Source organism: Leucoraja erinacea, chromosome 8, assembly GCF_028641065.1.
Source record: "Leucoraja erinacea ecotype New England chromosome 8, Leri_hhj_1, whole genome shotgun sequence".
Lineage (NCBI taxonomy): Eukaryota > Metazoa > Chordata > Chondrichthyes > Rajiformes > Rajidae > Leucoraja > Leucoraja erinaceus.
The window spans coordinates 57,595,421-57,612,796 of NC_073384.1; the positions used below are offsets into that span (position 1 = coordinate 57,595,421).

General features: G+C 41.6%; 1 protein-coding gene across 1 annotated transcript in view; it reads right to left on the bottom strand.

Annotated features, from left to right (window-relative positions):
* Window positions 1-1,308: 1,308 nt before the first annotated feature.
* The window catches only part of vash2 (vasohibin 2), a 108,132-nt gene continuing 92,064 nt past the window's right edge, over window positions 1,309-17,376 (bottom strand). Inside the window, exon 7 of the mRNA XM_055639764.1 lies at window positions 1,309-7,789. Within this exon, the coding sequence (XP_055495739.1) occupies window positions 7,717-7,789 (73 nt within the window). The 3' untranslated portion in view covers window positions 1,309-7,716. The remainder of the gene's footprint in view (window positions 7,790-17,376) is intronic.

Genomic DNA, 17,376 nt, shown 5'->3' on the forward strand with positions numbered 1-17,376 from the left:
AAGGACCTGTCCCTCTTACGCGACCTTGGCTTGCAAATTACACAACCTTCTGGTCCTTTGAGGCGTACGGGCTCTGTATGGCCGCGCGGGGCCGGTCCCACTTAGAAGAGACTGCGGGGCTGGTCCCGACATCGCGAGGGGCTCCGAAATTATTGCAGTGGCCGCTTATGTAGCATAGATAATTGTGGGCAATTAAAAAGAGAGAAGACAACAGGACATGTAAAAACTGAAATATTAGTCAGGGCTGTTGAGAGTATCACAGTTCATGTTGGAAATACCCAAATGATCAGGCAGTGTCTGCAGAGGGAGAGAGAATAGGACTTAATGTTATTGATGGATAAACGTATACCACAACAGGCTAATTCTGCTAGAGGAGAAGTGAATCATCGACTGACTGAATGAAAATGCTCTTCAAAGCAGTCTATCTGTGTTTGTTTCCTCCAACGTAGAGGGGACAAGATAGTGGGCACTGTGAACAATGCATGAGTTTGTGGAAGAGATGCAAGTGAATTGATGCTTCACCGGGAAGGACTGTCGGGGCCCAGGTTGATGGAACCAAAATGTAGGTGCTGCATCTTCAGTGATTAAATGGGGAAGTGCTCAGTGAGGAGGAATGGTCATAATAGCAGCTATGGGAGCTCGCATGTTCCTTGGCTACACCTGTCTATTTCTGGAATAAGTGAAACTTTGACTTTATTTCCAGTAAATTCATAACTGTTTTGGTGTTGGTTTCTGCTTTCATATGGACCAAAAATTCCTCTTGCTATCAATTTCCACCTGGTCCTGATCTTCACCCCTCCGTCTTCCTGTATTCCATCTTCACATCTTCCGTACAAAGTTGGTTGTATCGCCACAGGGGAGCAGTGGAATAAAAGACTTACAACAAAGAGCAAGCAGTTCACACAAATATCTAATTATCTGTCTATGGCCATTCAATAGGTTACTTCAATGCCACTACTTCCTGTCACATTAATATGAAAATTAAGAAAATGTGATTGGATTTATGAATGGGGGGTTGGTATGAAGGGGATGGGGGTTGAGGGGCAAGGCCCCAGAGTCAATGATGTCACATTACAACAAAGTTCCAGTGTTATCACATTTAAGCTGCACTGTGATCAGATGAACTATTTGAATTACACAAGGAACTGGATTCCAGACCCTAGAAGGCAGCGCTGGAGATCAGGTGACATCACTGGCAAAAACCCAAGCAACATAACATTGACTTTGACCCCCAGAGTGGCATTATTGAGGAATGTCTTCCCCCTTTAAATACATTTGCCATCATATAAATTCCAAATATCACTTAGATTTGGAAAGGTTTTCGACTTTATTAAAACATGGCACGCATCGTGTAAAATATGCACTTTCTCCATTCAACAGAACATGCAAACTAACAGTTTTAAACCACATCTATCATTTTATTCGTTAAAAACAAAGTTCACAATATCATAAATAGAAATGTTTCATCCAAGTCTGGCTAAGAATCGTTTTGGTAAAATTCCACTTGATTCACAAGGTATTTCATAATATATAACAAATAAAATCTCACTCAAAAGTTCTATTTCAGTTGGGCTTTAAATAATATTTGTTATTATATTTTTCACCTCAGCTTCAGACTACCGATTCTAACTCTGACAGATCATGCTCCCTGGCTGTTGCAATGCCGTTTTTGATCGATGTAGAGCAGCATTTATTTTCTTTAAAAAAACATCAATACTGATATTGTAAAAAATCAGTAAACCGCAAAACATTAATTCAAAAGTTAAAAATCAATTACATTTTTCTGCCCTTGACAATTATAAAAGTTTTCTAACCCAAATGCTGCAAGTACATTTTTCTTAATCCATTCTCAGTATGTGAGTGTTGAGAGCAAGCTTGGCGATTGTTATTAATGCTTTGCAGATGACATTGTGATTTCTTCTCCAATGGCTCCAGAGTCTGTTTTGATTAACTGAGTGGCTCACTTCAGGTGGCAATTCAGGGCCATGTACATTGGGTGTAGACCAGAGTTACAGATGGTTCAGACTGAACACGGACAACAGGTTTCCTTCATTAGATATCAGCAAACATCTGAAGGGTCTTGACCCGAAACGTCACCCATTCCTTCTCTCCAGAGATGTTGCCTGTCCCTCAGAGATACTCCAGCATTTTGTGTCTATCTTAGGTTTTACAACTATCAGAAGGCTTTGTTATTACATTTTATTTAAGCCAATGTCAGTTTTTGAATTTCAGATCTCTGAAATAAAGTTAAATTCAAGTATTCAAACTGCAGTGGTCGGCGTCACCACATTTGCTAAACAACTAATCCACTAATGTAACTATCACATCTAGGAATACACACATGAAGTTTCATTTCTTCTTGGCAGCCTTATAAATGTAATGAGGGGTTTACTTATACTTCGTATTTAAAGGACACCTTTGAGGGAAAGGCATGCAATGAACAAAACGGCTGCAGTTTCAAGTTAGACTCCAGTTATTGGCACATGCAGAAAATGTTGAACACAGGGATCCCGATTAACCGAACAGATTCCAAATGTTGGATAACGTAGAGTGGGTTATTGAGCATAATGTACAGTGTCCACTCACTTTCAGACATTTGGGCCAATCGTGGCACATCTTGCTTTACAGAATGTTCTTTCATAACTGAAAAATAAACACACACCCTCTTTTCCATGCTACTTGTGGGAACAGACAACTCCTTAAGGCAGCATAACACAGAAGGCTCTTTGTATCCTTTACCACAAGATTATTCACAGGATTCACAATTTTGGAAGTAGAAACTGCTGGACAAAACGACCTCAGGACTCTTCAACCGGGAAAGTCAAGGGACATTTTAGAAAAATGGAAAATAATCTTCGACATTCTCTCTCCCACCACACCTTCCTCTTCATTATTACTCAGCATTTATCCCTTCCTTTACCATAAACAGCAAGTGAAAGAAAGTCTGCAAAATGTACCTTACACAGTGTGATATTTAAAACTGAATGAACATAATACCGTATGCAATGACGTAAGTGGGAGTAGACCAAGTGCCCCCCAAATCTTCATTGACGTTTAGTAAAATCAGTTCACCTTCGCCCCTCCCACTTGGACTGCTATGTGCCCATAAGTGACCACCCTCAGCAGGATTTCCTTTGAATTTTACAATCTAATGGCACGATGGATAACTAATCGTTTGATTCAATAGAGATCTTGGAATCACGTTGGGCAAATGCACCAAGCATCAGAATACAGCCACGATAAATTTATGGCTGCAATAAGAGACACGGGAAACATTCTGTTAATACAGCAATTTGACTAGTGCATTGGAAGAAACTCTTCATTAAATCTATCATTCAGAATTATGAAGTGGATAGTTTCGACCATCAGTTCTTTGTTTCAGTTCTTTGTTTTCAATAGCGGAATGGGTTGAAAGGTTTTTTGTTCAATTAAGTCATTTGATAAGGCAGCAAACATGGCTGCTCCATCTATTGAATTGAAATAACAACAGGAATGCAGTTATTGTGTAGACCAGTGCTTCTTAAACTATTTCAGTTATTCACCCTTGAGTCATTATCAAAAAATTTAATTCACCCTCGACTACATTTTCTTATGTTTTTCTTTAGTAATTTTCATCTTATTCTCTCTTGTGTCTAATTTTATATATTTGTCACATGAGCAAAACACATACATTAACTAATTTCTTAAGTGTTTATTTTATTCAACTTTTTGAACATCCAAAAATTGTAAAGAAAATCAGGAATGAATTAAAAAAAGTTTAATTACCATTTGAGTTGGAAAATCATTCTATTAGAATGATTAAAAAAACAAAACCCATTACCACGTCTAAACACTGGGCTTCAGCCCCATCCTACCCTTTCAGGTTTTGATTACTGCCGGTTTTTTCTTGGAAAACTAGCTCAAAAAACCATGGAGTATGTGATTTAATATATTAGTATCCAACTAATATAACTTTCTATAACTTTCCCCGATGAAAGCTCACAATACCACCTAATATCAACTTGCCATATTTGGTATACTTCCCTCCAGAAGCTGGCTCTACCAAATCCAGGAATATTTTAAATGTTGTGCATGTGTGCTGACATGTATATGTCACATGCATGCTCAAAACATCATCACAACATTGTCAGTTGCTCAGTTCTGAATATCTGCCGCCCTCCCATCTAGGAGTGACAAAAAAAATTAAGAACAGAAAAATTATTGGAATGTTCTAGTTTACATAAAGTAAAGCTAGTAAACAACTGTCTCAGAACTTAGAATTAGATTCTTAGAAACAATGTTTTCTTATGGTGTATGTTTAGCACAAATCAATGACAAGCAGTATACTTCTACACTTACATGTATGTATTTTATCATCAATGACTAGGATGTTCCTGGACTCTTGTGACAAGCTTTTCAAACCGAGGTTCAATATCCTGCCTGTTCCCGGAGGTTGCAGGTAGTGGAAGCAGGTAGGGAGACTGACAAAAACCTCCGGGAACCGCACGGAAACCTTGGGTGGGGTGCAAAGTCTCCAGAGGTTTCCGTTCAGGTTCCTAAGTGGGACTGGGGCATTATAGCAACCTGCATTATCCAATCAACATACTGAAGTGAATTCCGTTTTTTTGGATTTCAGTTCTACCAAGGTCGAAAATCCTTGTTCAGACAGGAACGTTGTTGCTCAAAACGGGGCTCAAATCTCCTTAATATAACTAGAATTCATGTTGCTTGATACAAATACGTGCTGATACATTGAAGTACAGTAAATATATATAAAGAATTCTAATTCTACCAGAAAAGTAGCTAAATTGGCAACATAAAGTAAAATTAGTTCAACAATTGTCCTACGGCGATTCTCCATTAATAAATGTATGATCCCACTAGCTCGTCTGGTCTTGCCTAAATATTACAGTAAATTTAGGAAATATCCTGCTACTTTGAAATTAGAAAACCATAGGTAGAGTGAAAAAAACATCAAATTTCCAGATCCACGGCCATTAAAACCAATAAGAGCTTACTAACCAATTTAATGGCAATGACTTTTTTAAGTATAGAAACAAATATATAAGTATCTGAATAAATTAAGACATTCACCCTTTATTCACCCCTCTAGTTTCATTCACCGCAAAATAATTTCATTCGCCCTTGGGCGAAGTTTAAGAAGCACTGGTTTAGACAATGGGCAGGGATATAACTGGTTGGAAAGTTCAGAAAAATATATAAAGCATATATTAACATGTTGGTCAACAAGGTTGCAGTTATACACCAGAAGACTACTATCATATCCAATTTAGACACAAAATGCTGGAGTAACTCAACGGGTCAGGCAGTATCTCTGGTGAAAAGGAATAGGTGATGTTTTGAGTCGAGACCATTCTTCAGACTCTGCTATCTGGAGAAGGGTCTTGACCCGAAACAACACCTATTCCTTCTCACCAGAGATGCTGCCTGTCCCACTGAATTACTCCAGCCTTTTGTGTTTATCTTCAGTGTAAACCAGCATCTGCAGTTCCTTCCTACTCATTATATGCACAGCCGCATTTAAATGCACAGAATCTCTTGTCCAGAGTGGGGGAATTGAGGACCAGAGGACATAGGTTCAAGGTGAAGGAGAAAAGATTTAATAGGAATCTGAGGGGTAACTTTTTCCACACAAAGGGTGGTGGGGGTATGGAACAAGCTGCCAGATGAGGTAGTCGAGGCGGGGACTATCCCAATGTTTAATAAAGAGTTAAACAGGTACATGGATAGGACAAATTTGGAGGGATATGGCCCAAGCACAGGCAGGTGGGACACGTTGTTTGGCCGGTGTGGGCAAGTTGAGCCGAAGGGTCTGTTTCCACACTGTATCACTCAATGACTCTCTCTCCCACTTGCCAACTGCCTCTAACTCACATAGCAGGGGGTCCAATCAGTACAATTGAGGAATTTACACCTTTACCTGTGTTCCAACATCAAAGAAGTCCGTTCTGAACATTAGCTCTTTGTTGACGACAAACTCTGGCAGAGGTCAGCAAGCTACAATCCTGCCAATCTGTGTGATTGTTATTCACAGAATTTCAGCCCTAAACATTATGGGATGTTTTACTGCATTGATTGGTCATACCCAAGAGTGGTTCCTGCAATTGTAATCAGATTTATCCCAGATTTCCAAATTAAAATTTAAAAAATGCAAAATCAAAAAAAAGCAATTCCAATTGCAACAAAAAAAGCACAACTGAGAGTTATGGATGGAGCATCTCATCATTTTTAGCAACTGATTTGTCAGGAGATTTGTAAGTGTGAAAAGTCCAAAATATTAATTGAGAAGGTCCCATTCTCAATGAACATGCAAGGGTAATGCTGGGCTTGAAACTGCAAATGTGAGAATTTCTGTTCTCCCTTGGCTCTATCTTTCCCCATCTCCAAAACAAGGCCTCTCACCACTGTCGCATACTGGGGGGGGGAAGTTAATCACAAAATGTTCTCACTGGTTATATGCAAGATTTCTTAAGATATAAATGGAGCCAAAGTCTATGTAATTGCCTCCTGGTGTGATGGTGTGGAATGGATATATTAAATAGTTATCTTCCCATTATGAACAGAGTGATCAGTTTAGTTTAGTTTAGTTTAGAGATAAAGTGTGGAAACAGGCCCTTCGGCCCATCGAGTCCACGCCGACCAGCGATCCCCGCATACTTTCACTATCCTACACACACTAGGTACTATTTACACATACACCAATCCAATTAACCTACATGCCTGTACGTCCTTGGAGTGTGGGAGGATCTCGGAGAAAACCCAAGCGGTCGCGGGGAGAACGTACAAACTCCATACAGACAAGCACCGGCAGTCAGGATAGAACCGGGGTCTCCGGCGCTGCAAGCGCTGTAAGGCAGCAGCTCTACCACTGTGCCACCGTGGCCACCCTAGATAAGGACATTGTTAGATAAAGGATAGATCAACTCCAGTACATCATAGCTAAGCGTTATCTACCCAGGGCTGCATTTTTTCCAACTTCCAATTGATTAAATGATGAAGGTAAACATGACTGTTCATTATTAACCTCTATAACCCAATGTGAGTGAGGACAATTGTGCCTCGCCGAGATCAGGAAACCTACTAAAGACCAGAGGTCAAAAACGTTGCTGGTTAGAAATGCTATATTTACCCACTGAAAATGCCCCAAAATATTGGGGAGGTTTTTCCATTCATCGTTATATTAAAACATATTCTTCTCAAAACACTTAAAATGATCATGAGCATTGGCTCCATTGCTTGGTTATTCATTTTCATTGGCTATTACTGGTACTGGAAAGTAAACCTTTTTTTCCCCCATAGCAGCTCTCTATTGCTTTATTTCACTTGACGTTACTATCTATTTACAGACCCCCAAATATCAGCCACTACTTAGCATTGAGGAAGCACCACTGTCTGACTTCCAGTCAAGTTTCAGCTGTGGGATTCACACAATAATGCCCTTCAACAGCCACATAGCAGTAACATGAACATTAATCACAGTGCTGCAACTGGGGAACAGATTCATATTGTGTTGTTTTTTTTTAGCAAAATACACAAGATACATAGATTAGTGCACCATTTGTTTGACCTTTCGGGTTTCAACACTGTCCAAAGAAAAGAGTACGCCAATCATGAAAAGTAGCATTCATCCATTAAAACAAGGACTGGAAACAAAAATGCATGGAAGAGCACCCATTGAAGATAGTGAAATGTAACAGCTTTCACTCCATGGCTTCTTTAGATGCGGATTTGATATCCAACATCATTCAGTGTGTTGAGTTCTGCTGGCTTCCAATCTGTTATGGCAGGCCTGAAAGAACAACATAAATCAAAGGCTAAGAATTGGATTTGATTGTAGAATCCATGAACACACAGTTAATACTCATATCGATCATCCACAGTTCCACACTATTCATTGATCACTGAGATTTGTAATAGGTAGTAATCATTGTGACCCAACTTACCACTTGGTTAAGCTGCACAAGGGTGGTACTGATGTGGCATTGCTCTGCAGGCACTATGATGCAGAACCAGCACACCTAAATACTAGCACCATTCAGAGATAGGTTTGGGTAGCAGTTCTAATTATTTAGGACAGAGACCGGTTTATTATTTTCAGTTGAACAGATTAATGTAACAACATAGAAAAGTCTGCAAATGTGGGAATCTAGATAAAAAAGAGAATGCTGGAGAACTCCACATCAACATCAACTTACACCTTTTGTCTCCACAGATGCTGTTTGACCTGCTGAGATTCCAAGGCTCTATTTTTGTTGGTGTAGCCAGCCATGTGTATGGACTCAGGCACAGCCATCGCTAAAGTTCACACAAGCAATAATCTAGCGCCCAAGGATAGATTAAAAATCAGCATGTACATAAAAACGCCCAACGTGCTCAAAAACATCATAATACAGCCCTGCAGTGCCCAGTGTGGAGCAATGTTGTGGGTGCCAAACTATGGCTGATTTGTTGCAGATTTATTCCTTCAACACAATGGATGATTTTCAATGCAGTTTTATTTGGCAGCAATGCTCAAAATACTGAATGCACTTGAAGCAGAACCTCGCACAAAAGCAAAACAAAAAACCACATGATTAGGAACTATGGAAACCTGTGCATTCAGGCTCACAGCCATCATAGCCAGTTCTCAAACCATTCAAACAAACAGATAGCTGCACTTAATAAGTTGCATATAAACACATAATAAGCTGCATTTTTCTCTATTCAATTTCACACTATTAAGCTTAAAGGGTATAAATAAATTGACAGATTTTCAGAAATTAGGCATCAATTTATTAGGCATTCATTTTTATCATGATTGCCTGACAGTTGTATTGTTTTAGTTAATTAAATGTAACTCAGTCATAAGACAGACTAATTTGAAGAAATTAATATTTTTTAAATTAGTACTGGGAATAGATTTTAAAACGTAGGTATGTTATACCTGTGGTGAATATTGAACCTAGTTTTATTAACAGATGTGAGTTCATCCCGAGAATGTAGCAAACCTTCCTATGGTTCTTTCATCGCAAGAAGTAAACACATCAAGCACATGATTCTCCACTGCCACGCATCACTGAAGCAGTACAAGTCATTTCTCCAGCACTTGATGCCTTTAGAATTTGCATGGATGACATCTGACAAGTGACTTATCTATTATCTGTTTTTTAATAATGCAGCTTTCCATTTAATGAAGACAACAAGTAAAGGCTCGTTCAAATAAATAATTACTGAATGTCTTTGTATGTTGAGAGGTTAAAGGTTGATTTATAAATGATCAGATGTCTTGACAGCAGACGTCTGGTTTCTTACACTCTTACACGGAGCTTTCACCTCCGTTTTCTTTTAAATAAATTGACAAATAATAAACTATACAACCATCACAGATGGCAGAATAACCATGAAAATTCAATTTTCAACTCCATTCCCATATGATTTGCATTGGACCATTACGAAAAAGGTTATTGAAAGACATTAGCCTTGATTTTAACTCTTTGTGTGTTGGAAAATGGCAAGAGTAATGATTAAAATGATACCGAGTGTTCAGCCACTCCAAGCCTACCAGTAACCCACTGCTTGCTTGTAGTTCCATGGGAGACAAATACTAGCAGAAAGAGTAAATAATCTTCCTTAAAAACACAAATCGGTCTACACCGTTATCGTAGAAAATCAATCTGTAGATTTAGTTGGACCAAGAGTAAAAGTATTGACATCTGCATCAGATCATCCAGTAAGGAGACGGATCATGAACTAGAAGAGGCCAAACAGATAACTTTGACATTTATTTTTGTCACCTTAAGAGTCTTGGTTTTCCCTTGGCCTGAGTTTCTCCTCCCCCCACTTTTATGACAATCACATCTAGATCCCCTCTCAGTGACAGAAGATAGACACAAAATGCTGGAATAACTCAGCAGGACAGGCAGCATCTCTGGAGAGAAGGAATGGGTAACGTTTTGGGTCAAGACCCTTCTTCACCAGAATCTGCCGTTCCTTACTACCCATCCCTTCTCGCCAGAGATGCTGCCTGTTTCGCTGAGTTTGGTTTAAACCATCATCTGTAGTCAGGGCCAGCCTTAGGAGGTGTGGGGCGCAATTGGGAACAATTTTCATAGAATATAAATATATAATTATAAATTAGTCATATTCAGGCACGTGCTGTGAGTAATTACTCAGGGTAGGCAGTCAGTCGGCTTTAAAAAAATCTTAAACCGCGCATGTCATCCCAGTAACCCACTCACTCATCGCTGCAGCGGAGCTCCGCGCGCAGAGCCACCTCATTGTAGCCGGAGAGGGTAGCAGCTCGCGTGGCTACGAGCGGCCGCCGGGACCTCAGCGCCTTCTGCCAGCCCGCTCACCTCTGGCAGTGCTCTCCATCTGAACAGTGAGGGGACCAGCTCAAGAACAAAGATCATTGAGCAGAGTGGATCATCGGTTGATGGACAACAGGTCAGCATGCAGTGGAGCTTACTCCTGTGTCAGCGTGAACAAGGGACCAATTGAGGTAGCAACATCGTTCCTGATCTATCTTTCTTGGCTAACAACCTAACCTTCGGCCCACCGTAAGAAATTTTATTTAACTCTGAAATTGAAGATAGACTGCTGGAGTAACTCAGCAGGACAGGCAGCGCAGCAACTCTGGAGAGAAGACCCTTCTTCAGACTGAACTGAACTCTCGTCGGTGAGAGTACTTGTGATTGTCTGAAGAAGGGTCTCGACCAGAAACGCAACCATATCCCCAGAGCCGCTGCCCGTCCCACTGAGCCACCACGGCCCCCCTGTGTCCACCTTCAACTCCAGAGCCCCAAAATAAAAACACAGAGTGCTGGCGGACTCAAGGCAGCAACCGCAGGGGGAATGGACAAGGAGCCGCCACGGGCCAGGACTCTTCCCCCCCCCAACAGAAAGGAACCACAGATGCAGCCGTCACCGCAAAACGTCAAATGATTCCAGGAATGCCAAGGTGACAGGGTGAGAGAGAGGGAGTGAGAGAGCAAGAGAGAGACGATATGGGGAGCGGGAGAGAGAGCGCGCGAGAGAGAGAGGGAGGGAGGGAGGGAGGGAGGGAGTGAGGGAGAGAGCGAAAGACTGAGAGACACAACGTAGGTCAGTCGGTGAATGACTTTACCTGCACACCAAGAAGAAGCTCATGCTCGCAGTCCGGAGCTCTCAATCATGACAGTGAGCTTTAAGAAATTCTCAATGTGTCATCAATACATTGACCTACATTCCTCAGTAAATGTAATTGTGTTTTGACCAAGTATTAATGACACCGCGTTCCTTTGAATAAAATTCACGAGAGTCCTGCGGGTTTTATTCAAAGGAACACGGTGTCATTAATACTTGGTCAACACACAACTACATTTACTGAGGAATGTGGATCGATGCATTGATGACACATTGGATAACTACGTGTTAACTACTGGCTGTTAACAAGTGCTAACAGTGGTAGTTAACAAATAGTTTTTGTCCGATGGCCGTTACAGCATTTTTTATTTATGTTCGTTTTTAACAAAAATCCGCATTTAACAAGGCAAATGTTTTTTTTTAAATCTGTATTTGACAACGCAAATTCGTACTTCCGTACGAAATACGGAAAATTAGCACGGGCCCCCCTTAGGAACGGGGCCCAATTGGTCACAATCGGTCCAATCGGCTTAAGGCCGGCCCTGTCTGCAGTTCCTTCCTACACAGCCCCTCTCGCTAACAGCCAGGTCTCTGCCGCCTGTCAGCAAATCCCCATTTCCCAGCCCAGCCCCACTGAATTGGGAAACTTTAAGAATATGAAGTCTGGCTGTCCTTCACGGATCATGGAGTACTAAAGAACTAATTCCCATTCTCCTCAAAGACGAGCCGAAACCCAGCCCGCCTAAATATCAGCATCACAAACATCAGTGAAAAACTTGGTTCGACAAAATATTATTTGCATTTGAAAGCTACAGTCAGTCTTCTCCAAAAAGGTACTGGGAAAGGATACAATCTGACCAGATTATGAGAGGTTCTCAGCACAGTTGATTGTAATGGAAACTCTGTACCCTCATAATTACAAAGTCACAAAGCTCAAATGTATGAAGAAGCATTCTTTGGAATGCATATATATATTTCCTGGATTTCAACTGGAACTGAAATGTTATTCCTTTTAATAAATTTACATTCAACAACACAGTCAACTGTGCAATTATATGCATGTACATAGAACATAGAACAGTACAGCACAAAAACAGGCAAATTGGCCCACAATATCGTTGCCGAACACGATGTCAAGACTATCAGTAACCTCGCTGCACATAACCTGTATCCCTCCATTCCCTGCATATCCATATGCCTATCCAAAAGTTTTTTAAATGCCACTAACGTATCTACTTCAACCACCACACCCAGCAGTGCTATCCGGGAACTCACCACCAACTGTGCAACATATGCTGATTTTAAGTGCAGAGCAAATATTTCACTGAACATTATATGTGACAATAATGGGCCACGGGCATTCCTTCATCTCCCACTGTCAGATTCTTACATATCTGGCAGAATAAAGACACAAGGCAAGGGGGATGAATGCAAGAAGTGCCTGCTCACACTAACTGTGCTGGTAAATTAAAAGAGATAATGGAATGAGAAGAATTCTGGGTAAAAGATTCTGTCACCTCCATCATTTCAATTCAGCCGCAGGATAGAGCCATTCCAATCAGGATGAAGTCCATCTCCTCCATACGGATGTGCTACAGAGCCCGTGCTCTCCCTATGCCAGTTAGTCATTGTCGTTTGGTTGTTTACCACTTTGTTCTACAAAAGATGTGGAATATATCAGCGTGTAGGAAGCGAAGATAGACACAAAACACTGGAATATGTCGGTGTGTTGGAGAGTGTGTCGCTGCACCTGATGTGCACGACAATAAACTACATGGTTGGCAGTGGACACGGAATATTGGTTGTAACATGTGTATATTATCAGAGACTGTTTGTGGATGAGTATGGGAATTGAAGATGCATTCACTGCCCTTCATTCTATATGCAAAGCTGTAAACTTGCAAGGTCACTGATTTAGATATTCAAAGTCTGACCCTCGGCGTCTGTTCCTGATTCTTTGGTGCATATGGCACAAAGACAGTCCAGCGAGATCACAAGGTCAGCATTTGAAAATCTAGTGCTTAGGACAAAGCAGTAGGGGAATGGAATCGTGGTGTGGGTTGGCATTTATTTGATGGCTGGAATGATCTCCTTCGGTGTCGTGAGGAAATATGGAAATAAAAACTCTCCTCAGGCCTCGCAGCCACAATATAGTTTGCCTTTAAGTGGTGGAGACTGGTTTTAATTATTGCGAGCTAGACTAAGCATTTGAATATGAGTGCACTACAGAGGCAAGCAGCCAAAGAACAGTGTGGTAAGCAATCATGCACACTGGCCTTCCAGATTAATACATTGCCAGATACCAGGGGTCTAAATTGGCAAAGAAAGGTATTTGCGTTTTAGCCTTGTGGTCCTCTAAAATTTAAACGAGATGTTGAGGGCTGTAAACAAGTTAAATCTGTGATAACATAAGTAAAAGTCTATGCAAGAAAAGAAACTGCCAGTCAAAAGAATCTTTTGAGCATAAGTATTTTTAAGAATGTGTGGATGGAAGCAAAATAATAATCAGCAGAAGCTCCCTAGAGAGCCTGTTATATATAGAGTACTCCACCCCCGTATTATGGGATTCAAATAGTGACTTTGCTGAAGTGTTAGAATCTGCACCAGTCATTTCAGCAGACCAGGCTCTGACAACAATTTCTTGGTAATTATTTGCTTTTCTTTGTAGACCACATTTTAATTCTTAAATTTCTTTGAATAATTTTGTGGATTGAATCCATTGCTGGCAAGGTCAACACTTATGGCTCTTCTGAGGTTGTGGAAAAGCCTCCATCGAGAATTGTTGCAGCGTGCATGTAGATGGCGCACTGTAGCGAGCATAAAAATGAAGCGCTTTGACCCTGCCGTGATGATTCAAGATTGGTGAAATATTTGGAATCAAAATTCTCAGTTTGTTATTCTGCAGTGAGTATAAGATTGGTGGGCTCTGGAGGAAAAGGCTGAGAGCCAGCAAAATAAACCCCATTTGTCTCTCTTCTTGTGGATTCCCTAATAAGGACAACACTCGGTTGCCAGAGGGCAACAGCAGACAATGCAGATGACTGCACACAGCCGTCAGGGTTATTTGCTAAGGTCAGGTCCGCCAAAAATACCTCAGACTGAATGCTTCATGTAGCAAGTCATTCTCTTACATCAGCAGCTTATGGAATCATCGACTCATACAGGGTGGAAACGGGCCCTTCAGCCCAACTTGTCCACGTTGACCAACATGCTCCTTCTACATTAGTTCCACCAGCCTGCGTTTGGCCCATTCCCCACTAAACATCTTATCCATGTATCTGTCCAAAATGTTTTTTTTTAAATGTTGTTATTGTACCTACCTTAACTAACGCATCTGGCAGCTCGTTCCATATACCTACCACCCTTTAAGTAAAAAGTTTGCCCCTCGGGTTCCAATTAAATGTTTCCCCTTCACATTTAAACTATGTCCTCTGGTTCTTGATTCCCCTACTCTGGGTAAAAGACTATGCAGTTACCTTGCATGTATTAATTTTCTGCTCCATCTATTAACAGCTTGGCTAATGACACTATTGAACAAAAAGAGAGGGCAACATTGTTCGGCATAATTTAAATTTTGAACGACACCAGAAAAACACATTTAGATGTTCACATCTGTTTGAAGGCTTTGAACACAAAAATAAAATCCGCTTTTAGGCAAACATAGCATGCTGCAATTAAGGACTAAAAAACGCATGTTTATTAGAAGTCCTATTGTGCAGTCTTGGATTTCAAACATTTTTAGATGAATGATTTCACATTTTCTGAATTTTGGAACTGATTGGAGACTAATTGGATCAGGAGATATGAATTTATTCTGCAACCTTCTCAAACAAAATTCATGTTTGCCAAGGGCAGATTATAAAATGTGCCTGTGTAAGGCAATTGTTTTCAAATGTTCTATTAGGATCCTCTGCAGAACCAAGTCATTCCCCCGAGAATCGCTGCCCTAATTTCAGGATGAAGCTGCCAAAGGAAAACATTGTCGCCCTTGTAGACATTTGTATTAATTGCATTGCAACAGAAATAACAACACGGATCTTGTGACTGTATTTCACAAAGTGGGATTTACCCAGGTTTGTTCCGACTGCTCCAGCTTTGTACTGTTGAATATTTTCAACCAGGTCCACACCGAAAAGCAATCGCCCCCTACACTGGCACTATTCAACACACTGGTGACAATTTACAATTTACAGACGCCTATTAACATACAAACCTATACGTCTTTGGAGTGTGGGAGGAAACCAGAGCACCTGGAGAAAGCCCACGAGGTCGCAGGGAGAATGTACAAACTCCGTACAGACAGATAGGGCAGAGCTAACCTTCACAGCCATTCCTGCTCTCAGACTGGGGAACATAACCAGTGAGCCTGCACCAGCTTTAATCTGGCATTAGTACTGTAGCCCTGTAGTACTGTACGACATTGCCACTAAAAAGAGAATCAGCATTTATTTTGCGATTTAAATGCATTTCACTATATTTCTTATGTGAAAGTGGATTTTATTTTTTACTAAATGTAAACAAACGTTTTGTTTAAAACACTGAGTGACAATAAATCCTGATTTAATGACCGTGAATATCAAAAGGCATTCATGAAAATCTACTTTCAACAGCAGCTTTAAGTCATGGCTAGTCTTGGGGTGGGCTCAGTGCTATCCTGTAAGTGCAGCCGACTGCCCGTTATACCGAATTAATATTGTAGGTGGATGACCTAACATTAGAGTAAAGGGCCTGTCCCACTTAGGCGACTTTTTAGGCGAGAGCAGGAGACTCTGCGCTCTCCACATGGTCACCACATGGTCGCCACATGTTCGCTGGTGGTCTCTGGGGAGTCTCCTTCATGGTCATGAGGATTCCCACATTCTGGGAACTAGTCGCTGCCTCAGTATGGTGGCCGCAAATTTTTCAACATGTTGATAAATTGGTCGCCATGGAGAAAATCGATACTTTTGTAGTCGTAGGTGCAGTTGTAGCGGGGTCACCATGTAGTTATAGGTAGTCAAGCTAGTTGTAGGTAGTTTTAGTTAATCGACTTTGCTGACCAGTCACTTTCATAGGTTTATTAAAAATTGTCTGGCTTCTTAAAAGTGTCTCCCCCCCTTCTCCCCCCCCCCCCCCTTTTGAAGGACTTACCGTACACTATGCTAGCTGTCTTAACCTTCCTGTTCATCGCGGTGTGTGTCTGTATCACCTTGGCATTACACCATGTGAATTTCAGACAGCGCTCCCTCGCTTTCCCAGGCCCCCGCCTTTTCAATGTGTTTGTGTGTGTGTCTGTATGGGTGTTGGCTTTGGGTGTGTGTGTGTGAATTTCAGACAGCGCTCCCTCGCTTTGTGTGGCCCCCGCCTTGTGTGGGTGTGTGTTGTGTGTGTGTGGTGTGTGGGTGTGTGTGGGGTGTGGGTGTGTGGGTGTGGGTGTGTGTGTGGGTGTGGGTGTGGGTGTGTGTGTGTGTGTGTGTGTGTGTGTGTGTGTGTGGGTGTGAAAATCGCCTAAGAGTCACTTCTAATAACAGGAAATAGTGTCTGAAATTACTGTATTCAACATTGAGTCCCATGGCCTAGATGGGGGGGGGGGCACAGTGGTGCAGTGGTAGAGCTGCTGCCTTACAGCGCCAGAGACCCAAACTCCATCCTTACTATGGGTGCTGTCTGCACACAGTTTGTACCTTCTCCCTGTGACCACGGGTTTTTTTCTGGGTGCTCTAGGTTCAACACTTCAAAGGCTTCCACGTTTGCAGGTTCCTTGGCTTGGATAACATTGTACGTTGTCCCTAGTGTGTAGGACAGTGCTAGTGTATGGGGTGATCACTAGTCGGCATGGACTTGGTGGCCCGAAGATCCTGTTTCCACACTGTATCTCTAAAGTCTAAAGATGGAATATGCATTGCTGTTGGTCTTCATTCGAACAGCATACCAGACAGAATAAAGGCCTGAGTTGGAATGGGAGGGAAAGTTAAAGTGACAATTGGAAGCTCAGGGTCATTGTTATGAACTGAATGGAGGCGATGAGCAAACTGGCCAAACCAAGAGCGGCTCAGTCACTCAAGCCTGTTGTGCTGGCAGCTCACTCACTCACGGCTGGTTGGCTGGTAGTTGACTCATGGCTATTCCTTGAAATTCCACTTCAAGCAGGGTGCAAGGCCACCAAATTCAAGTGCAGTTTCATACCATTTCAAGCAGGGTGCAAGGCCACTAAAGACAGTGATTCATGACCTCTCCCTCCTCCATCTTGCAGAGACTGAGCCACACCCACACTTCTGGGTTTTATTGTCCCTC